Below are 23559 nucleotides of genomic sequence, written 5' to 3' on the forward strand. Positions count from 1 at the left end.
GTGGGAAGCAGGACCGGGCCGCGGACTCCTGGGGAGGATGTGTCTGTGCGCGGAAGGGCTGGGCTGGGAGGGCGTGAGCTTGTGTGGCCGCCCCTGGGGCCTGGCGGCACCCTCCCTGGCTGTGCCGTCTGAGCTGCGCTACCCGACCCCACGAGGGGACCCCGGGATGGCACCAGCTCCGCCGCGGGCTGCTTCCGAGCCCGAGTTCTCTTCCGAGTGTCGGTGCTCCTCTGGGCAGCGCCGATGACTTAAAGGTGAAGTGTTAACCAAGAAGCATAATCTCGCATTCGAGTGTGGCTTTGCGGGAGCAGGGACCTGTAGCAGCGTAATTAGGGGCTGTGTTCCCCGAGAGAGGCAGGGAGGGGGGGAGCGGCAGGTGCTTCTGGCTTCCGGGCTAGCACAGAGCACTTAGCCCAGCTAAAAAGCTCACACAGGGCTGCATGGGTCTGGGAAGAAATGGGAAGAGCATTCCCCCTTTAGATACTGTGGACGTCAGGTGACAGTTGCTTATTTACCATGTTTTGAATTCTGTAACTTTTTTCTGGATCATTCTCTGGTTTTATCTCTATGGCACAATGCTTTTATGAGAGGAGGTGTGTATTAATGAATCAGTTAACTATTTTGTAAATCTAGGGTGCTGTCTTGTGATGTCTTTGTAGCCCCCAAACACAGGCACCACGGGCAGGGCTTGCACAGGGGGGTAGGGACAGCTGCCCTGACCCCCCTGTGCTAACCTCGCCCGGGAGATGCTTGGGGAAACTGCTTAGCCTGTCACAGTGGGACAAGGGTGTAAATATTTACCCACCTCTGTGGGCTGGGAATACTGCACTGTCGCCGTGCCCCCCTGCAGCGGTGACCTCTCCATGGGCCGGGGGTGCTCTCTGCGTGCAGACATTAGCCGGGGGGGTGGCGGGGGGAGATCTAGCTCCCGTGTCCCCTGCTCGGGTGACGTGGATCATTTCACCAGTGATTTAGAGAGTCTGCTTCTCCCCACACATGGAAATGAGGCTGCTGAGAAACCCACACCAAACAAGTTTGGAGGATGTGTTTAACCCACTCTCAAGCTCGTCCAAAAAACTTGTCCCAATTTTATTAATGGATAAGAGTGAACAAAGGTTCGGGACTTCCCTGGTGGTCCAGTGGTAGAGAATCCGCCTTCCAATGCAGGGGACGTGGGTTCGATCTCTGGTCAGGGAACTAAGATCCCACATGTCGAGGGCAACTAAGCCCGCGAGCCACAACTACTGAGCTCCCGCGCCCGACTAGAGAGCCTTCGTGCCGCAAACTACAGAGCCCATGCGCTCCGGAACCCACGCCACAGCTACAGGCCCACACGCTGCAGTGAAGAGCCCGTATGCCACAACGAAAGATCCCGCATGCCTCAACAAAGATCCTGCATGCCGCAACTAAGACCCAACACAGCCAAAAAAAAAAAAAAAAGAGTAAACAAAGGTTCGTGAAGAAAAACACGTTGCTTTTATAAGTAAAATCATATACATAATAACGTTCCACTCATTTTGGCCCATGCACTGTAAAGACCAGCCAAGAATAAGGCATTTTTAAAGGCAGGCAGGATGAGGTGCTGGCCCATTTGGCAGCGTTGAGCAGCGTTGTGGCTGGTCCCTGAGGGCCCCAGAGCAGGGATGCGCCCACTTCCACGCCCCTCCGCAGGTTAACTGTCCTCCTCACCCCCTTACAAGTGCGAGGCTGACATGACCCAGAGTCCTTTCTGAGATAGACTTGGACTCAAGTCTAATAAAGGAAACCCCAGGAAGTCCAGAATACACATTAGCACGTGACAAGGGGAAGTTCATTTTTAAGCTCTGCAGATAAACTGTGGTTTGGCCTCCTCACATCACAGCAAAGGGCAGGGGCGCCGGGGCCCTCGGTGTAAACTGGGGTAAATTAAGGAACCGTGTGCGAGCTAACAAGCCTCAGTCCTGAGTTCGGGTAACAAAGGCTACCGGACTGGTTTTCTTACTCGCACATTTCTCTCCTTCTTAGAAGTTTGCTGAAAGCAGTGGTGGTTATTCCCCATGGGGTGACGGGGATCCGCAGAGCCTTTTCAGATTTGTTTCTTTGATGTTCCTTTTGTTTGTTCGGAGGTTGCAGGAACGCCCCAAGCCACAGCTGCTGGTTAGGGTGTGGTGTGCAGGGGGCGGGGCCTGTCCTGGGAGAGACTCTCGGGACCAGAGGCCTGACGATGAATAAGCTCGATGAAGAGGCTGCCAGGCCCACCTGGACGTGGGAGAGGACAGGACCCTCCCCCTCCTGAGTTTCTCCCCCTCGACCCTCTGAGGGCTCTCCCTGGGGGGCCCTCTGGGGCGGGGCCTGGTGGTCTTGCTTAAGCGTCCCACGCGAAGGGGGTCCGAGGGCCCAGATCCAAGGTCTGCTCCCTTACAGCTGAGCTGGGCACCCGCGTGCTTCCTGCGTTGTCATCCTGCACTGTCATTGGGAAGGCTGCGCTTGGCCCTGGGCCCGGCTTTCCCGGGGGCGGGGAAATCCTCCCTGCCCTGCGGCCAGGTTCCGGCTCCCACGGGGGCCAGCGGCTTTGCAGCTCCGGACGGACGCCCCCCCTCCCCCCCCACCCCGCGTCTGCAGGAGAGGGTGGGACCCCACGGTCTGATCTGAAAAGGCTTCTGCGGCTTCCACTAAAATCCACCCCCTCCCCCGTTCTTTGGAATTAGACGGAGGGTGGAACCTGTCAGCGGGACAGGTTTAGGATGGTTGCGTTCTGTGCGTGGTGACCCCGGCCACAGCTCGGGGTCGGACAGCCCCCAGAAGCGCCGGTTTTGCTCAGGTTGCACCAGGGAGGCCCCACACGCTCTGCTCTTACTTATGAGCTGCTCTGAGCAGCTCGTGTGGCTAGAGACTGTTCTGGAAGGCGATTGTCACGAATGTACTTGGAGCACCGAGGCTTTTCATGGTGCTGTTGAGAGGCTGGCCCTGCGTGCGAGCATGGGGTGTGGGACCTGGTGCTTCTTTCCTGGAGCCGCCAGCCCCCTGGGATTTTCTCTCAGCTCGTTGATGGCATCAGCAGCGTTCCGTCCTGTAGTTCTACCTGGTTCACCTGGAGCGGCCCTGAGTGGCGGCGGTGCTGGTCCCACGTCCTCTGGGCTGCCACGCCGGCCGCTTGCAGGCCCAGGTCAGGGTCTCAGCGCCGTCCCGCGTGCTGACCGGTCTCCACGGGCCCCAGACAGGCATGAACCAGGGCTCAGCTTCTTAGTTTCCAGAGCAGTGTGTCCCTGTGCAGTGAGGTGCATGCGGGCTGATGACCGAGTGGGTGGAGGCATCCCCCAACCCATAGGAGATGCCCACGGGCCGGGGCCTACCTCTGTGTCCCCCTGACGCCCACGGGCAGTCAGGCAGCTGTGCCCCGGCGGTCCTAGAGAGCTCTAGGGCAACAGCAGTGCCGGGTCCCCCCCAGGACCTGCTTCCGGGGGCTGGGCCAGGCGCTGTCCACTTTCAGAGCCCAGGGTTGGAGACAGAGAACAAGGGGAGTGCAGGGGGGGGGGGGGGGGGGGGCAGGGGGGCTCCTGCTGCGTTGCCCTCGCCTCTCCCCTCGCGCTTCCGTTTCAGGGTCTCAGCTGCCAGCTCCCCAGGCTCGTCCCCTGAGGACTGAAGCAAGCGCCCTCTGCGTGCCGTGTGTGTGTGTGTGTGTGTGTGTGTGTGTGTGTGTGTGTGTGTGTGTGTGTGTGTTCAGAAGTAAACATCTTCCCTGAAGAAGGTGTGGGGAACATAGAAAAGCAAAGTGAGAACGTGAACAGCTGTAATTGCACGTCGGGTGCCTCAGGCCTGGGTCACCCCAGCCCATCAGCCGGCAGCCACGAAGCGGGGCACGTTTGCACTCCACGTGCACACGTCCGTGTGGGTTCCGACCTGTCGGCCCGTTTCAAAGCTGGGAGACCCCCGAATCAAAGGGCGGTCCCGCACCCGGGGCCGGCTGCAGCCTCTGCCCTGGGAGCCGGAGCGGAGAGGGGCCTGCGGGTGGCGGTCAGAGGCTGAGGGCCTTTGTTTCACCCGCGTGGGTGCGTGGCCCTGGTGCCCGGTGAGTGGCGCAGGTTTAGAGGCGGCCTCGGCTTGGGGGAACGTGGCTCGTCCTCTCAGCCCGTGCCGCGCAGTGGCCGGCCCCGCGTCTGGAGCTGTCGGTGGTTGGGAGTCGTGACGAGACCTGGCTGTACCTGGGCCGAGCTCTGGAGGGACGTCAAGAGAGAGGCAGCCGGCAACGGGCCCCGAGGGCCTGGCTGGGCTTCTGGGTTGGTGGGAAGAGCCCTGTGACAAAGCAGAGCCGTGAAGGGGACCAAGAGCACGGTGCCCAGCGCTGCAGAGTGCCTGCTGCCTACCTAAAGCTTTTCTCTAGACGAGATCGCTGCGCCAGAGCTTTGGACTGAAATAGGCAGCCGAACGTCCTGCGGCCGTGGGGAGGCTCTCAGAGCCCAGGAGTCTGGCCGGCCCGCATGGCCTGTGGTCAGACCCGAGGGCCTGATGGCTCCTTGGAAGAGCCTCCCTGGGAAACGTCTGGGATGCTGACCCTGTTGAAAGTTGTGGGCACCGCGTCCCTGCGTCTGGATCTGGATCTGCACTGACCATCCACGCAGCCCGAGCCTCCTTCCTGCAGCTCTGAAGGGAGTGGTCACCCGTCTGCTCGCTGCTGCCTCTGTCATTCTGGATGCCTCTCTGTGATGAACTGGACCTTCACGGTGATAACTGTGGCACCAGAGTTCCGTGGAAGGACTCTGGCTTACACGGGACGTTTGGCTCGGCTCAGAAACGCGCAAGCTGAAGCGCTGTCGGTGTGATTGGGGGCCGTGACACCCCTCCGTGGACCCGGCCTCCAGTGTGAGGCTGTGGACCCGGTGGGTCCGGACACGCAGCAGGAGCCTCTCCCCGCTGGTCTGGCACCAAGAGAGCCAAGCAAGGTGATGAGAGCGACGGCCCCTGTGTTGTGGCGGGAGCGGGAAGACAAGGGCTCCGATGGTCCCGGGGGAGCGCCTCCCCTGGGAGAGTGCCAGGAGCCGGGCATCTCGCAGGCGGTGTGTCCCCTTTTTACCGACGGGGACACAGGCAGCTGCTGGTCTCAGGTGACAGCGGGGAGGCCGCTGGTTCGGAGCGTCGTGCTGGCTCTGTCCTGGAGAGCACAGCCGCACCGTGAGCCCTGACCCCGGAGGCTTGGAGCGTCCCGGGAGGATGGGGGGACGCCCGCGTTGGGAGCGGGGCGTGAGGGGCACTACCGCAGACCTTCGAAGGGCGGGTAACGGGGGTGGGAAGTGGCACCGCTGGGCCGCGCTTGAGGGAGGTGGGGACGAAACGCTACATCTGCCGTCACCAGCCAGTGGAACAGAAAACGCGGGAAAGACACCCAGGGCGCTCGGGGTGTGCGAGGGCCGTAGGCTTCTGCTTCTCCTCCCTCCTTCCTTCTGGGTTTCAGATGTCCTGGGCTGTTGTTCCACTGTTGTAACAACACACACAGTGGTAGCTGCTTCCTGTGTTACTAATTCAGGGAGCGTTCCCTCTGCCCTTGGGCCTCCACCTTCCCTGACGCCCCGCCCTGCCCTTTGGCCTTCGTCCCCAGCTCCCTGCCTGACCTCGGCCCTCTCCCATCCTCTCACCACCCCCCGTCCCCTGACCCGGCCATCGGGGCTGCTCCTCCGTCACTGCCCTGGGGAGGGGCCGCCAAACGGCCACGGCAGCTGGAAGCACTTTTCATTTCTTAGAAGTGGTGGTGGCGTTAGGACTGGGCTCTTCTATGAGTGCACTTTATTTTAATTCATGGAAAATGGCGAATAGGCCCTTGGTTGATTAACGAACAGGCAGGCTAGGCCAGGCCAGGCCAGCCAAGGGCTCAGATTGTGGGAGCTGAAATAGAGGTGCTCTGGGGAGGGTGAGTGTCCCCAGGTGAGGTGCTGGGGCCCAGATGGCACACGGCCGACAGGGCACGCGGCCGGAGAAGTTTCTGTAGTTCTGTGTTTTCCTCAGGCACCGTAGACTGTTAGGCGGGATGTGGATGGTTAGATTCAGATTAGAATAAATTAAAGAGTAAGTGTGGAGCGTTCAGTGTTGGTTTATTAGCTGGTGTATAAGTTAGTGTGTGGAAACGTGATTATCACTTGGAGGGTGACAAGTGATGGGGTTGTCAGCTTGCATATATGTCACCTTTTAGTAGGCAGACATGGTCGACTCAAAAACGTTAGGTAGATATTCTTAGATTCCTAATAGACAGAAAATATCACAGAGGATACGGAAGCAGATCAAAACGTATATGGGCACCTAATCCACAATGAAGACGCGTTTTAGTCCCTGGAGAATGTGGGAGCTGCCTTCTTTGGCATCCGGCTTGAAAAAAGTTACACCCTAACTCACACCATGTAAAACAAATGCCGAATGGATTAAAGGTTACAAAGTGAAAAACTAAAGCCAGATACCAGAAACGTTTTGGAGAATATTGTGAATAACCTCTGGAATGTGGGAGAACTTCTAAGCAGTCAGTAAACTAAAAAGATAGACCGATCTGATTATATAAGAATAAACATTTCTGTCTAAGTGATGACCTCACAGCGGCCGAGCGCTCATGCCCGGGACAGGCCGGCCGGGAAGTGGGGGACAGGCGGGCGGGGCCCAGGCCACGTGCTCGCAGACACTTTCCCCTGGTGGCTCGGCCTCGCCCTCAGCCCTGCCTGCACGAGGTAGCGGGGTGGACACTCCGTGTTGGTGCCACGTCCTGAGGGTGGCTGGGTTGTCCCTGGATCCATGGGTGGAAGCAGATGTGTCTCGTGGTAAAGAGAAAATCGCTCTCGCCAAGCCGTGATCAGTGATCCTGTTTCAGTGACCAAGTTAAGGCTCTCCCCCCACCCCTGACATTTCCTCCCTGTGGGGCTGTGAGGGTGCAGCGCAGGGTCTGGAAGTGAACCAGCAGGGCTGGTGTAGCTCAGGGCTGTGGGGCGGGCAGAGGGAGGCTGGTGACGAACCTTATCTGTAGGTGCTTACGCAGCATTACCGGTTACAATGAATATGTATTTCTTTTGTAATAAAAAGTGTTCAAAAAGAGGACGAAAAAAGAGTTTCTCTATAAAACTCAGTTTCAAACATAGAGCTTCTAAAAGAGCCTGTGCCTGTCCTTCGGTGGCCGTGGACTGTGTGCCCCCCGTGTGCCCTGAGATGGGACAGGTGACTTCCTGGCATGTGTCACAGTTTGGACCCAGCTGGTTCAGGACTTAAGCAGAAAACAATAAGATTAAGTGATTAATTTACCATCTGCCAGGGACTCAGCCTCTGGAGCTGGAAGCTCTCGGCCTCAGTGGGGTTTGTGAGTGAATTTCTAGTTTAGAGTTAATAAAGGGGGCATTTGTTCACAAAGCCCTGAATTATACTCTGTCATTTTACATTTAAACTTACTTATCAGAAATGGCTGTTATCATGACACATAATAAATTGACTCTGTCAGTGTTTAATGTAAAAGGAAGGAATAGCTGGCGAAAGAGAGATTAGACCTAAAATTTATATTTAAAATAAATCTCAGATGCTGTTAAATTTAGAAGCATTTCTATTCAAACATAGTGCAGGCTCTATAGAAATTTTAGAAAGCCTAGTTCTTAAGTTTTCAGGGTTGAGAAAAAGGTGACTCATTTCCCCGCTGAAAGCTTTGCCACTGTTAACATGTTGGTTCTTCTGTTCAATTATTTCCTCTCCATTTTTGTTTTTCATATGGAGATATATTGTGTGTGCACATATACTTATTAGATATTAAATACACACATATATACGTGTGTATTACGTATGTCCCTTAAATTTTCCCTTCAAACATTTCTGTGTGTTACTGGAAGTTCTTCGTAACCTCCACTCTGGTTGCTGTGTCGCAGCCCCCTTCCCTCCTGCAGCCCCCGGCCCTCGCCTCTCCTGCGCTCTGGACACCGGGGGTCCTGCCGTCGGCTCTGGAGGCCGGGCCCAGGCCGTTGGAATCTCCTGTTTTTGGACATTTAACTGTTCCCTTTCTTTTGGCCAACATAAATATTGTTATAATAAACATCGATCCTTCATAAATCTTTGTTTTATGGATTATTTCATTAGGACAATGGTCCCCAACCTTTTTGGCACCAGGGACCGGTTTCTCGGAAGACAGGGGTGAGGGCGGTGGTTCAGGCGGTAACGCGAGTGATGGGGGGCGGCAGATGCTCGCCCACCGCTCACCTCCTGCTGTGCGGCCCGGTTCCTAACAGGCCATGGACCGGTACCGGTCCGTGGCCTGGGGGTTGGGGACCCGTGCCTCAGGAGACCTAGATGTAGATGTATTCATGGCCTTTAAAACATGGTTTTGAAAGTTCGAGAAGAAACGGCAGCTGTGGGCATGGTAGCCAGGCGTCAGGGGAGGCCGTGGGGCTGCGGGCATGTGTGCCCTGCTTCCTGGACACGGGGCCTCTGCAGTGAGGCGTCCCCACCTCAGGCCGGTGAAGAGGCGGAGGTGGATTTCTGCTTTGTCAGCCGTGGCCCTTGATGTGACAGTGGCTTTGGGGGAGGTGGGTGGCCAGTGGGGGGCAGGTCCCACGCAGGGGCCGCGGTGGCGGGGCTGCTCTGCCCTCGGCCGGGTGGCCCCAGAGCCCCCTTCCCCGCAGGCCCTCGCCCTCGGCGCCCTCCGCGGAGCCCGTGCTGCTGGCCAGACCCAGGGGTAAGGAGCTTCCGCGCAGGTGTCGGAGGGCCGGCACCTGCTCCCTGCGCCCCCGAGCTTCTGCTGCTCTTGTGAACGGACCTGCCCCTCGTGGTTCACACAGCTTGGGGCGCAGGCCTGTCAGGCAGCGGGGGTCCCTCTGCCCCGCCCAGGACCACCCACTGCCTCCTCTCTGCGCACTGTGGGCGGGGCCTTCTGCCCCGGGGCGGCGGGAAGCCTTGGGTGGGGAGAAGGTGGGCCACCCGTGTGCACCCGGGTGGGCCGCAGGTTTGCCGCGGCTGTGATTCAGAAGCGAAGGGACAAACACAGCACCGTGTCTCTGACGTGGAACCTGATCTCGCTCTTGGCCGCTCTTTTCAGTAATGAATGAGGAAGGAAAAACCAAAGTCTTAATTTTGCCGTTTCCTCCTGTCCTAAAGTTGCCACGAAGACTCAGATCCAGAGGCCAGCACGGCCTTTAGGCTGCGGTTCTCTGCAGGGACAGCAGATTAGAGACCGTCTTTGCAGCGGGTTCACGGAAGCGGGCTGATGCTCTCCGCGGTCACCCACGCCCGACGACCAGGCCTGAGGCAGCGCTCCTGGGGGGCTCACGGCCTATGCTCGCGGACCCCAGGGGCCACGCTGTGGCTGGCGTGTGCGGGCCCTGGGCCCAGCTTCCAGTGTGGCTGCACCTGGCAGTTGGCCACCTCGTGGCAGGAGCCCCCCAGGCCCGGGTCCGTGTGCCGTGAGCCGGGGCTCCCTTTGGGGCGCCGAAGTCTGGGGTGCTGGGCACAGACCCAGCGTGCCTGGGATCCTGAGATTCTGTGTTTGCTGGCGTCACCGAGCCTCTCAGACCCTCGGGCTTTGATGGGGCCGGGATTGCCCTGAGGGGGTCCCGAGTGGCGGACCGCAGTCCAGTCGGCGCCAGGCGACGGCACGCGTGCCAAGATCTGAGGCCTGGGGTCTTGCCGCGTCTGAGCTGGTCAGCCTGCCTCTCCTCCTGCCGGACCCCGCAGAGTGTGGGCACCGCCTAGCTGGCGAGCTTAGAGGGGCCCTGCCTCGGCCGCTCGCTGCTCTGGGCCGGGCCGTCTACCCCTCGAGACCCTGGAGCCACGCACACCTTCTGGAGAAGCCAGTCCGCAGACTGACCCTCTGCTGTTTGCTTGTTCTACGTCTGGTCACTCACCGAGACTCTGCCCCCAGACCCGGAAGGGATGACGGCGGGGCTCCCTCGGGGGTGGGTCCCTGTCTCCGGCCTCCAGGGCGCGGCCTGTGCGCTGCGTGGAGCCCTGCGGGTGAGGGGTGAGGCCGCGACCAGCGTGGGCATCTCTGGCACGCTTTGGTCCCCGCTCAGGCCGGTGCCCGTCTGCTCCCTGCGACCTGACGAGTCTGCAGCGGGAATGGCCGGGCAGGAGCCCGACCCTGGAGGCCCACGTCCTGGCGTGGAGGTCCCCCCGCTGGCCGGTCGGGGTGGTGGCCGCGGGGAGAAGGGCCGCAGCGATGCTGCGCCCACGCGGCCGCTGGGATCAGGGCCATTGTGGATTGCGCTTTTGCAGCATCTCGTGCCCGGGCAGGTCCTGGGCTCTTCCTCGGCGCGGTCCTCCAGCAGCCGGAGAGCAGGCCGTTGCCACGGATGGCGGAGTCGAGTCGCGAAGCCTGGGGCACGGCAGTTGTTGCTGGGAGGACGCTGTGCACACAGCCCTCGGGCTCGGGCAGAGGCAGGCTCGGCCTGTGTCCTCTGACCGAGCCGCGCCCGCAGTGTGGGGGCAGCCCAGGCGCCCCCTGGTTCGCATCTGCCGGGTGCCTCCGGGCCTCAGTTCCCCGTGGAGTGGGTGCTGGGGGCTGTGCCTGGCGAGGCCCAGCTGTCCAGCCCTTCGCTGCTGCAGGTCCTGGTGGCCCCTCCCTCCTCCTCCACACAACAGGAGGTGTGTCTAGCGGCCGAGGCGGTAAACTTGGTGGTGTTTCGTGCCTCCTTAGACAGACAGCGGTGTTGAAAATGACTTTGGAGTTTTAAACAACTCTTGAGATACAGAGCCCCGGGGGCTGCCGTGGGGCTGGGTCTGCAGCCGTGTTCAGGCCCCGAGGGTGGGGAGTGCAGGCGGCCGCAGCCGAGGCCTGAGTCACCCGGGGACACGTGGTCCTGGCCTGCAGGGTGGGCCTGAGATCCTTCCCACCCAGAGACACTCGTGCATATGAATCACAGCTGAGAGCACAGCCCACAGCCCTTTAGAAATAGTTTTGAAGCTTTTATTACTTCATTCTCGGAACCCCTGGCAGGGTCCCTCCTCCCCCGACCCCACCCGCGTGCCTTCCAGCTGCCTCTCTCCTGGGCCCTAGGCTCAAGGAAGCCTGTGTTCCGGAATGTTCCTGGGGCGTCACGCCTTCTCTGACTCAAGCCAGCCTCCACTGTGCCTGCCCTTCTCGCGTCCCCTTGTCACCCCCAGGGGCGGTCACCCCCAGCCTCCACCTTCCAGACTCCTGCCCACCTTTCTGCCTCCACGGGGCCTGCCCCTCGGACCCTCGGGCGCTTGCTGTCGGCAGCGACGCCCCTTCGCTCTTGCGGGCGCCCTCACCTGGCCCTGGCTTCCTCTGCGTGGTGGTGCGTGTGGTCAGCCGCGTGGCTGCTGCTGCGCTGAGAGAAGGCGGGTGACGAGCCAAGGTCATCCTCCCCTCCGGGCGGGTCCCCGTTAGCGCCAAGCGCGCTCCTTGTTCCCGCGTTTGCCGAGAACCACCCAGCGACTCGAACGGGGAGGCCTGGCCCCTGCAGGCGTGGCCCTCCTGTGGGACTGCGTGGGACGGAAAGGAAGCACCATGGCCTCCGCGGAAATGGCAGAGCGCTGGGGGCAGGGGGCGGGCCTCAGGGTGGGGAGGTGGGCGACGCGGGGGTCTGGACGCAGGGACGCACTGGCAGCGGGAACCATGGGGGCCTCAGGGGCCCAGCTGAGGGCTGTGCCTCGTTCAGGGGGAGTAGGCGGCTTTGGAGGGGTGAGGCGGGAGGGGTTGTCACGGAGGTGACAGGCACGCCCACGTGAGCCACCGGGGAGGCCCCTGAGCATCCGTGACCGGGAGAAGCGTGCTTCCCGGGACAGCTAGAACGCTGTGGAATGTCCTGGAATACAGCGCGAGGCATGGGCTGGGAGGCGCCGGCTTTGGGACTGTAAGCGGTTCTCAACGTGGGACTGTAAGCGGTTCTCAAACGTGGGCCAGCTCCTGAGGCCGCGGGGCCGGTGGGCCTGGGAGTCTGCTTTTCCAAACAGGCGCCCGGTGATGCCGCTGCTGCCGGTCTGGCCCCCGGCTCAGAGCCGCCGGGTGGAAGGATGCGGGGAGCCGCTCGTCCTGACAACCAGCTGCGCACCGGTCACCTGGTGGGTGTCCCGGTGAAGCTGTGCCCACACCCTAGAGATGCCGCCTGATACGGGCCACACGCGGGGGAGCCTGGAACACGAGGCCAGGGCCACGCTTCCGTCGCACGAGACGTCCAGGGAAGGCAGGCCGGGTGGGCGCGTGGACGTGGGGCTGGGGCGGGAGTGCTCACGGGACCGCGCTTCTGCTTCAGGTGATGAAGGTCCCGGGCATTAGTGCTGATGGCCGTGCAACTCTGTACTGAAAAGCACTGAATCGTACGTTTCCAAAGGTTGCATTTTATGCTGTATAAATTACATCTCAATAAAAAACAAAGGTTGCAAAAAAATTGCAAAAAACTCAAATTATCCACCTTCTGAGGGCAACAGGGAGCTAATTCATTCTTTGAAAACTTGGTAAGTAAAAGGCAGTTACCGAGTGTTTGCCCTTGGTGTGTGGACCTCAGCAGTGGGTCAGCAAACGGCAGAAGAGGGGCACTCTCTCATAAAATTACTTCAGCTTATAAACCAGAATCAAGGACTATTACCATTTGCAACCCCGAACGGGTTAGTGGATTTGGCTCCATTTTTATGAGGTATAGAGTGGGCAAAACCGATGATTCTGTGGAACTCCGAGAGGGCCAGGCTCTGGATGGGGAGGGGCCTGAGGATGTGCTGAGCGCCGGAAATGTTCCCCATCTTACCGGCCGTGCACGTAGGGAAACTTGTGGAGCTCTGTTTACCGAGTGTGCGTTGTACCCCAACAAAAAGGTACAAATGAAAAACAACAAAATCACATGCACACTCCAAAAGAGGTATTTATTTATTCCCACCCTTTCTCTCTCCAGAAAAGGGTCTGGGGAGGTGCGTGGCCGTGAATGACACACGGTCACACTGAACAACCACCGCCCTGTCCACACTGGTAACCAGCTTTTCTTCGTTTTGCTTAAAATGTGGTAAAATGCACATAACATAGAATTCAGCAGTCTAGCCATTCCTAAGTGTACAATTCAGGGGCATTTAGTACGTTTACATGTTGTGCCACTACGTGGTCTAGTTCTAGAGCTTTTGAGTCGCCTATAAGGACATGTCTCATCCTGACCCCCTGGCAACACAGAGGATACACCGTGTGTTATCAGCATGAATAGAGTTGTTGTGAACATTCACGTACACGTGTGTTTTTTTGTTTTCTTAAAAATAAATGTATTTATTTATTTTTGGCTGCGTTGGGTCTTCGTTGCTGTGCGCGGGCTTTCTCTAGTTGCGGCGAGCGGGGGCTACTCTTTGTTGCGGTGCGCGGACTTCTCATTGCAGTGGCTTCTCTTGTTACGGAGCATGGGCTCTAGACACGTGGGTTTCAGTAGTTGTGGCATGTGGGCTCAGTAGTTGTGGCTCGCGGGGTATAGAGCACAGGCTCAGTAGCTGTGGCGCACGGGCTTAGTTGCTCCGCGGCATGTGGGATCTTCCCGGACCAGGGCTCGAGCCCGTGTCCCCTGCGTTGGCAGGCGGATTCTTAACCACTGCGCCACGAGGGAAGTCCCCAAGTATTTGTCTGAGCACCTGTTTTCAATTCTTTCCAGTGGAATTGCTAGGCTGGTTGGTGACTCTGTGTTTAAGTTTTTCTTCCCACCGTGGCTGCACCGCTTTGTGTTTTCTTCCTCAAGTTCAAGACAGGACTCTTTCAGAGAAAGGTGTGGGAAAAAGAAAAGCAAAAATAGTACCAAAATATACAGGGTGGGCTCGTACGTGGATTGTTTCTGAAAAATGAACCTAGGTCTTTCCTCTGCCAGTGGAGTGGGGGTCTTTGGAGGCCAGCGTCTTCCTTTGCTCATCGAGACCAGCGGGGCTCGTGGCTGCGCCACACTTGGCGACTTTCCCCAAATTCATATTTCCCAGATTGTCTTTCCTCCTTGAATTCGAAATAACACTAATGCAAGCTGTGAAGAATGTCTTGCTGTCAGAATCCAGAAACCCGGGCTGCAGCGGAGCCAGGCAGCCCTTAGCCCGAGGTGAGGGTCCTTGGCCTTCACCGGGGGACCTGCTACGTCGGGCTGTGCGGGGGTCCCAGCCCCTCCAGTCCGTGCACCACAGGCTACTGTAGGGCTAGTCAGGAGGGTGGATCTAGACACAGCTGGAAAATCAGAATTTGACAGCAAAGGAGGTCTCGGCTCCCTAACCCTTGCTTTCACAGCCTCCGTCAGAGCTGGGTGTGCTAACCCTTGTCAGGGCTGGTTTGGGGGCCCTTGTCCTCGGAGGACAGAGAAGAGGGACAGGAGAGGCTGGGAGCGGCTTCAACTCCCAAATGAATGGAATCAGGTCCTTCAAAAAGAGCCCTTCTTAACAAACGGAGGGCAAAGCACACACAGCCTTTTTACCTCTCAGATTGGCAGAGATGCATGATTTCACGACTCAGTTCTAGCAAGGATCTGGGAAAGAGCGTTTTCAAACGCGGTGGTGGGCCTGTGGATCGGTGCTCCAGACGAGAGCTGTTTGGCAACGCGGTACATGCGTATGAAAATTACAGGCTGCCCTTCTGCCAGCAAGTCTGAGTCTGGGCACTCGTTGCTGCTGCTTCTCGGTCCCAGGAAGGGACCTGTCACTCAGTGGGAGGCAGAGCAGCCCCCCGCCCCCGGCAGAGGCGCGGCGCTCACGCGGCCTGGTGGTCGCCGCTGCCTGGGTGCCGTGCTAGCTCCTGTTTACCCTGAACCTCCAGCGGGAGCAGGACCCGGCACGTGGCAGCCCGTGAAGGAGGCTGAGGGTGGCACTGAGATGTGGACCATTCAATGCGCGCGAGCTGCTCCCACAGCTGGGACGGGGCCCTGCAGGCGTGAGGGGAAGGCAGCTTGAACCCTGAATTGACACTGGGTCAAACCACGAGGACCCTTGGGCGGAACGAAGTTGCCAGGGCCTGGGAGTGGGGTGTGGGGTGTGAGGGGTGATAGTTGCACAACCCTGGGAATGTGCTAAAAGCATTGAATTGTGCACTTTAAATGGGTGAACTTTATGGTCCACTGATCCTATTGCGATAAATCGGCTAAAAAACAAAGATCAAAACATGCACGTAGGGCTTCCCTGGTGGCGCAGCGGTTGAGAGTCCGCCTGCCGATGCAGGGGACGCGGGTTCGTGCCCCGGTCCGGGAAGATCCCACATGCCGCGGAGCGGCTGGGCCCGTGAGCCATGGCCGCCGAGCCTGCGCGTCTGGAGCCTGTGCTCCGCAACGGGAGAGGCCACAACGGTGAGAGGCCCGCGTACCGCAAAAAAAAAAAAAAAAAAACCATGCACGTACACACCTGTCCATGCCAGGCACGTGCAGCATGGCTGTCTGGCCATATGCCCACTGCCAGGTGTGGGCCCGGGTGTCCCCACCTCTCCTGGCTCTCTTCTGGGTCCCTCCCTCACCCCTCACATCTGGGTCTCGTAGCGCGGAAACGTCCCAAGGGTTGTGTTCTGTTCTGTGTCGTCTGTGCCCACGGGCACCTCCGGATCGCTGCCCACATGTGCAGGGACGCTAGGGGTGGCCTCCCTGCCCTTGTGGAGCTCGTATCCAGGGGTCCTCACTCTTCCCGAAGTTTCCACAATATCCTCACCTTAGTTTGTTTCATTCAAAAGAAAAAATCTAGTCATATCCCTGCCACCTGTGTTTCCTTTTTCTCCTTCACCCTCTCAGCTACCTTGAAATTCTCACCCCACCCTTTTACTGGTAACCTCCTAGAGATTCCTGTGCAGTTAGTAAAAGCAAAGCACAGAGGAGCAGAGGACGGGGTCGTGCAGCCGAGCGGGGAGGGGGGGCCTTGCCGACAGTCTTCAGCTGCAGCTTTAGCCGTCACGATGCCGCACGTAATGATATTCTTGGTCCCTGTTTATTTCTTAGGTGTTTTCCCTACTTTGTTTTCCAGAAGCTTCTTCATTGATCTTAGTAACCAGCTAACCAACATCTTCTCGTGTGAAAGTTAATCGGGAGATTTGCAGTTTACAGATGTATTCAAATGTGTCAAACGGCGGTTCTCGGGGGGACCCCGGCTTCTTCAGACTCTGCTCCTGTTCTCGAGGGGCTCGCAGTCAAGAGGAGAGACGGGCGGGAACTTCCACCTGGACGAGGCGCGGGTGCCCGGAGCTCGGGTGGGGAGGGTCCCGAGGCTGGTCGCAGGCCGGGGGCGAGAGCAGAGGCACAGCTGCTCGGGGTACCCGGCACACGGGGCAGTGGCGACCGGCACGTTGGTCAGATGCTGTGTCTCAGTCGTGGGGCCTTTGACCGTGCTGTTGATTGAGTGAGCGTGTATGTCACGTAGCGCTCCTCCCTCCTGTCCTGCCCCAGAGGGAGCCCTGGAGGGGGGGCCGTGTGCCCCCGAGTGCCTGCTGGGGCGCCCGCTGCCCCGTTTCCAGTGTCCCCGAGGCCCCTCAGGTGTGTCTCCAGGGTTAGGGGGGCAGAGTAAGTGCCGCTTGTTCTTTTCTGGCCTTAGCAGCCCTTAGGAATGCAGCATTAGGTGAAAAAGGGTGTCCTAAACAGAGGCACAAAGTTTCAGGTTGCAAGGAATCGGAAATGCCCATTCACCACAGCATTCTGAAATTAAAGGAAACAAGTGGTTTCTTTTTCCCTGGGCTTAATTGTACAGCTTTTATTTCGGGATTGGGTTGTTGTCCAAGAACACTATTTTCATTTCTAGCTGAATTGGAAAAGCACAAGAGAATAGCACTTGCTTTCTTTTCCCGATGGGAAGAGACCAGCCTCTAAGTAAAAGCAAAGTTAGCTAATACTTTGTGCGTTTTTAGGTGCTGAATAGGTTGAGTTCAGTTCAGATGGAAGATCCAAACGATCCTGGGGCTGCGCTGTCGTCCACAAAATCCGCTGGAACGTGGGGAAATGGATGACTTTCCACCTGCTGTTCTTCGTGCCATAGGTGTTCTTTCTTGCCCAAGAGCCTAAACTGCACTTTTCTTTAGATTCTAAGGCCTTCTCAGTTCAAGCAGAGAAGTGTGTAGGGTTCTCCATGCCCCCTTGCCTTAGGGGGTCTGCCGGGCTCTGCATGAAGGAGCTCTGAGGGCGGGGGGACAGCCCAGGGTGGAGGAGACGCCCACCCGCCCCCTGCAGCCCCGGCATTTTCCGCCGGCTCGGAAGCTGGGGGGTTCCCACGGGTGTCGGGGCACCGGGCCGAGCAGCCCGGCAGGTGGTGGCAGCCCTGCATTTTATGATTGTAGGAGTGCCACAGATCTGTGCCCCAGAGGACCCCCGCAAGCCCTGCAGGGCCGTCCAGCCAGCCAGAAATTCCCGTCCCTGACGGTGACTGGTGCTCGGGCCATGGGGAGAGACGGAAGCTTCCAGGGGCGGGTGGAGGCCTCAGGCAGGAGGAGTAGACCCTCGTGTAGCTGGGGGTCCTGTCAGTACTTCTTTCCACAAGTCTTCTGGGCGGCGACAAGATAGAATCTGACAGTCACAGCACATGAGGAGGGCGGACAGGTGCCCCTGGGAGGGGCTGCCCCGACCCGGCCAGGGACTGTTAAACGGGTCCGTGGCCCAGCACCACTGGATCTTCTGAGTTTTCTCAAGGAGTGGCAGTCCTGGTTTAGAAAAACGTGAAATCACCAGTTTTAAATGGCGTCAACTAATTCAGAATTGAAAAATCACCGTGTAGGGAGAGCATTGCCTTCACCGCCAGCCCCCAGCTGAGACCTGAGGGGCAGCTCCCAGTCCGGAAGGCCCTCGGTCATCGCCGCACTCGCCCAGCTGTCGACGGTGCTGCCGGAGCCCGGGTGTCCCCCGGCTGCACGGCTGCCGCACTTCATCATTTTTCTCATTAGAGTCGGAGGTACTTTGAGTCAGAGTCAGAAGGCAGCAGGGGTGCAGGGCAGGGTCTCCTCACCGGGAGGGACTCTGGGTGTCTCCTGGGCTCTCCACTGCCGGGTTAGTCACACCTTTAAGTCCTCACCGTGTGCAGGGAGGGGACCGGTGAAGAGCTGCTTCGCCTAGAGCCCCGTGAGCGTCCGACAGCTGTGCTATCACATCTCACAACGTTGGGGCCAAGGGATTCGGGCTGGACGTGAGGCCTGGTTGGAGCCATGGTGGGCAGCTGGTGGGCGGGCTGCCCCGCAGGCACAAGACGCGTCCGTCACCCGTGTGGGGCGCTGGGAAGCTAGGCTGGCCCGGGTTGTCCAGGCAGCTGCATTGCCCCACCAGCGGTGGCCTCCGGGGCCTGGCCTGTGGCTCAGGGCGCAGAGGGTGTCCAGTGGCCAGGGTGGAGGCACATGGCTCTGACATCTCCCAGGGAGCCGGCAGTCACTGCTGGTCAGTCAGGGCCCTGAGGCCAGCCCAGACCAAAGGGAGGGACACGGGAGTCCCCCTCGGAGGAGCAGAATAGGAGCCGTGACTGTCCCCACGTCGTGTCTCTGGCGACTGTCTTCAGAAGCTGCCGTGAGTGGTCACTTCATCACAGACTTTCTCCTTTAATCCCTGGGACAAACATTTCAGGGACGCTCGTCATCTGCCCGGCGCTGCTGGGGTGCTGGACGCAGAGAGGAAACGAGACCAGGCACGGCCGTGGGGTCCACAGAGAGGAGGGGGTGACCAGAGGCTCCTCCGGGGTCCCTCCGCCCCGCGGTCCCCGGGCCTGAGGGGCGACCCTGTCGTGTCTGCGTGCGGAATGGGGCCTCACCGGGCTCTTCCCGGGACTCCTGGCCGCCCAGCGTCCTCGGCCCCCGTCAGCGTGCCCCCCTGTGCCAAGCGATTCTCACAGGTCGTCACTCGAGTCCCCACCTGCTGAGGACAGAAAAGAAGCAACCCCCGAGCATGTTTCTGCATCTTTTGTAAAATTTTCTCGGAAGACATGCCAGCCCCTCTTTTCATGGTGTTTCCTCCTGGGGAGCTGGTGTGTTTCATTTTTAGGTAAATCGTGAGAAGTGTGTGCCATATTTCCATTTGTTCCTTAGCTACCGGGAAACTCGGAACCACTCACGGTGGGGTTGGATAGGTGTAACTTTCCTCCCTCTCACCATATGTTAAACGTTTAATTTCCATTCTAACAGCCTTATTTTAAACTGGCCTTTCATGGTGTCACCTATTCTTTCTGGAAATTGGAGGAGACCTGCGATGCATGTTAGTAAATCTTCCTGTGTCCTGGTCATGCCCCTCCCCGGCGCAGACGTCAGCCGAGCCCTGCGGGGTCCGGCAGCTCAGCCTGGAGGTCTCCTGACTTGTGACTCAGCGTGCAGTCGAGGAGGCTGTTGGTAACTTGACTATAAAATCCAATCTCGTCAGGTTTTACGGACTTTTGTTCTATTTAATATCAAGTGCTAGAGTCAGCTAGCAAGGCCGTCAACGATATATTCATGGAAATAGGATGTTTTAGTCATGAAAGTGATCTTCTGAGACCAATAGGCTTCTATGTAGGTATCATGAGCTGTGCTGGCTGCCAGAATTTGTAGACCCGTGAGGTGTTTAGAATGACCAGACAGCCCACGGAAAGACGGGAGCGCCGGGGGCTGTAATTCCTCCACGTGTCCTGCCTCTGTGCACAGAGGCCCTGGGCCGGGGAGATTCGCTTTTACAGGACTAGTGCACTGGGCTCGAGTACCTGTTTAGGTGTTATTTGCAGAGGTTGGCCTGTAGTTGAGGTGAAAACCAATACACTGAGTAGGAAAGAGCAAAGTTCCAACACTCCGTGGATGTGGCAGACTTGAGGCCCCAGGCTCACGGCTGGGAGTCTCTCTTGGGGTGGCTGAGGACACTCTTCTCGAGGGCAGCAGACAAGACAGAGCCCCTCGGAGGTGAGCTGGCTGATGTGCGGTGCCCAGGCTGGTTAGACCTCCAACACCCCTCTTGGGGTGCAGACAGCGTTGTTGCCCCACAAGGGCAGTGGGCTTCCTCGTCAGGGCAGAGCCTAGTGGTGCCGCGAAGACCGCCCACAGCCCTGCGGGAGGCGTGGACAACCACACGTGGCCCTTCCCTCCACCGGGTCAGGTGCCTGTGGGTCTGGGGCTCTCTGGCCGTGATCACCCCGAGTGTGACGCCTGTAATCAGGAACAGGTTTGCTGTTTCAGTGCTGTTTCATTACCGATTTTTAAGTGCAACCTTTCGCTTCTGTTAGTAAGTTCAGGGTTCAGAGATGGCACCTGGTGCCAATTTACTGTCTTTATCAAATCCACCAGCAGACAGTTCTGGCGGGTGAACAGTGCACGTTTTGGAGACGTGGATAACAGGAGGGAGGCGTATGAAAATGTGACTTGGCTCGTAGACTGAAACCAGAGTTTACTTTCCTTTTTCCTTGCAGGCATTTATCCATCCAGTCATTCAACAAATGTATACGAGGCATGGCTTTACCTTCTTAGGTAAATGCCTCCACACACTGGAAAAAGGGTCATGGCTCTCTTCTCCTTTGAGGGAGACGAAAGGCCCCTAATCTGCCTCCAGGGAGGGGAGCGGCCTCCGGCCTTTGGCACAAGTAACACGCATGGAAGAGACGTCATCTGCTCTGAGTGTGGCTGGGACACGCCCCGCCCAGCCCCCTGGGCCACGGTGGGGTCCCCAGCTGGAGGACCCTGGGCAGACGACACGGCCAGGACCGGGTGCTGGCCCACTCCCAACCCTCCTGGCCTGAGCCGCTCCTTAATGTTGGCTCCGCTCTGCCTGCCGGTGCTCTGGTGTCGCCATTGTCATAGCAACCGGGATGTTTCTGTAACCGGTGGGGTTGGGCAGGGCCAGGGCTGGGAGGCGGGGAGCCAGGCCACGTTCACAGCCACACAAGGTAGTTCGGTATCTCGCAGCTGTTAACCCGATTGTTCAGGGGAGGCGCGTCCGTCTCTTCTGTCCTTGAAGAGAAGTGTCAGCTGCCGCTGCTTGTGTTCTGAGGTTCTTCCGAGAATAAACAGAAAAAAAATCCCAGTTCTGTGTTTTCCACCGATGGCCATCTCCAATAAGACTTTCAAAAAAAAATGTTTTTTATCTACTTTTAAGAAACACAGGAATTTGCAGCTAAATATCTCATTTGTTGCCCAAAAAGTTCCAGCAGGAAATAGGGTCACATCCTAGAGCTGTCAGCTGGAAAGTCAGCAGAGCCGGGCTGTGTTAGGGGGAAGATTTGTGAGTGTAAATCAGTTTGGAAAGCGGGCAGGAAGCCGCTGGGCCCCTTCGGCTGTGGGTCATCACGCCCCCCGCACGCACCTGTGTGTGCCCACGTGACTGCTCACATCTGCCAGGAGCCGTCGGAAAGTCTGTCTTTGGACACTTAACAGCGGGCTCGAAGCCGGGCGGGATCACGCGCCTCTTCTCAGATGGTCCGTGGTTCTGTGCCTGACGCTGTGTGGACGCGCTTCCCGGAGCCTTGCGGCGTGAGGTGCCGTGAGGATAGTCGCACCCCTAGGAAAACATTCATTGGTTATTTCTTTTTCTTCACCATCTGAGAGTCACTGACGATTCCCTGATGATTCCCAAAAGAAAACTTCCTAGAACCTTTTGAGTTAGAGGAGGCTGGGAGACGTGTGCTGTCTTGCTTTTACGGTCGGGGAAGCCAAGGCCCAGAGGAGAGGCCTGGTGTCCCGGCCGCGTGTGCGGCAGACCCGCCTGTGCAGAGCACAGCTGGGGCTGCTAGGAAGCCTCAGGACACTCAATTTATCGGCCCAGTTACTGAGCCACTTCTGTTCATTGCTGCTGTCCTCCGTCCCGAGCAGTAAGGCTAATCAGAAGTTTGAGAGAAAGACTTCGGCCCGTCACGCTCACCTCCACCCTTGGCAGGTCGCAGCAGGAAGTTGCCGACTGCGTGTTTCCCCGAGAGCGGCGTCAAGTGTGTTTGTGGGGTGCGGGCGTGGCTCCTCTGGGGGCTGAGCTCTGAGGCTTTGGTTTGCTTTCTGTTGTTGCTGCTTTTCCTTCAGTTTTAACCAGAAGAGGTAGTGCGGCCCTGGGTGGTACTAACAGGTGTCGGCCGTGACTGGGCTGCGTTGGTGGGTGCTGGGTGCTCAACCCCGGCCCCCTTCCTGGCCCTGGGTCTGGTGCCTGAAAACGCCCAGCTGGGGGACAGGAGGCCCCTGGGAGGTGGGAGCTCGTCGGTGGGGGTTCCTTCCAGGGAGGGGGCTTCTCCTCCCTGGTTGCAAGCCCCTCTGCTCCCTATCAGTCCACAAGCAAAGGGGCTGCTCGCACTTGCAGCCCAAGCACACTCCCAGCTTCTGGCAGAGGGTCCAGCGGCTGCGGCTTCACTAATGGTCTTCGGTCAGACCCAAGATCAAAGGCGACATGGCGTCCAAGATTCCACGGGGCCGTTGGCAGCTCCTCCCTTTTCTCCAGCGTATGTCGGGGAGGCATGGCCCGTGGCTGGTCTCCCCACCCCAGACTTCTCCTCACCGGCTTCTAAACAGCTGGAGTTCGTAGCTTACTCGTCAGTAAAAAAAGAGTCCTTCTCCTTAATTATTGCCCCGACTCTGACCTAATACTATCAAATTAAATTCAAAATGAAAAGGGGCCCGGGGGATGAATAGAGAAGCCAAACGTTAGCCTTGGAAAAGAAGCGAATCCTGTCTCGGGCCATGACGTGGACGAGCCTTGAGGACATTGTGCTCGGTGACATAAACCAGGCCCAGAAGGACAGGCAGTGTGTGGTTCCACTTCTGTGAGATCCCTGGGCAGAAGGTGGGCGGCAGGGGCTGGGTGGTGGCGGGGAAACGGGGCTTGTTGTTTAGTGGGTGCAGTTGCAGCTTTACGAGGTGAAGGAGTTCTGTAGATTGATCGTGCAGCAGTGTGAACAGAGTTAACTGCGGGTGCTGCTGAGCTGTATGTGTGAAGGTGGGTGAGAGGATACATTTTAATTTCTATGTATCTTACCATAATTTAAACATTAAAAATATTAAAGGGACCAATGTGGGTAAAACGAAACAATCCTTAATTCCTAGGCCAATGGATTACTACTTTTATAGGAATCCATTGCTTTAGAGGTTAATGTATATGTTACCTTACGCTGTGACAGTACAGATGGTTTTCTCATCAACACTTTGGTGGCAAGAGAACCGAGACCTCGTGAAGAGCTAATGAACGTACAGAAGTGAGCGGGTGCCTCGCTGTGAGATAAATCCATCATTGGGAAGGTGTCTGTGGGTATCAAGGAGACTGAATAATTTCATGCTAAACTGATGATAGATTTACGTTTGCTTTTTAGGTGAAGCCAAAAATCTTCCCACTTACCCGGGGCCAAACAAGATGCGAGACTGTTACTGCACCGTGAACCTAGACCAGGAGGAGGTTTTCAGGACCCAGATCGTGGAGAAATCACTCTGGTAACGTCTGCTGCCGCTCTGTTTGCTGCTGACAGTTGCTTCTGTGCGGAGGGTGTCCTTATCCTTATCCTCCATCCTTATCCTCTCTCTCGGCCTGAGAGAGGAACGGGCTCCCGGGGCGGTGACGGGCTCATGGTCCCTAAATGCCCGTAATGACCGGGGCAGAGCGGGAAGGACAGAGCACATAGACTTATTAGTCGGCTGAGAGGTGGGTGAGGACTTTCTAAGTCGAGATGAGCTGGGCAGTATACAGTGCAACAAAAGAGTACAAATCAAGGATTTCAGAGCATAAATATTTGGGGAGCTTTTTTTTTAACCATCTTCCTTTT

General features: G+C 57.9%; 1 protein-coding gene across 1 annotated transcript in view; it reads left to right on the top strand.

The window, feature by feature from the left end:
• Positions 1 to 23559, top strand: part of RASA3 (RAS p21 protein activator 3) — an 89272-nt gene that overhangs the window by 12811 nt on the left and 52902 nt on the right. Inside the window, exon 2 of the mRNA XM_029210175.1 lies at positions 23113 to 23230. Within this exon, the coding sequence (XP_029066008.1) occupies positions 23113 to 23230 (118 nt within the window). The remainder of the gene's footprint in view (positions 1 to 23112; positions 23231 to 23559) is intronic.

This window comes from Monodon monoceros, unplaced genomic scaffold (assembly GCF_005190385.1).
Source record: "Monodon monoceros isolate NGI ecotype Baffin Bay Population unplaced genomic scaffold, NGI_Narwhal_1 Super_Scaffold_8, whole genome shotgun sequence".
Lineage (NCBI taxonomy): Eukaryota > Metazoa > Chordata > Mammalia > Artiodactyla > Monodontidae > Monodon > Monodon monoceros.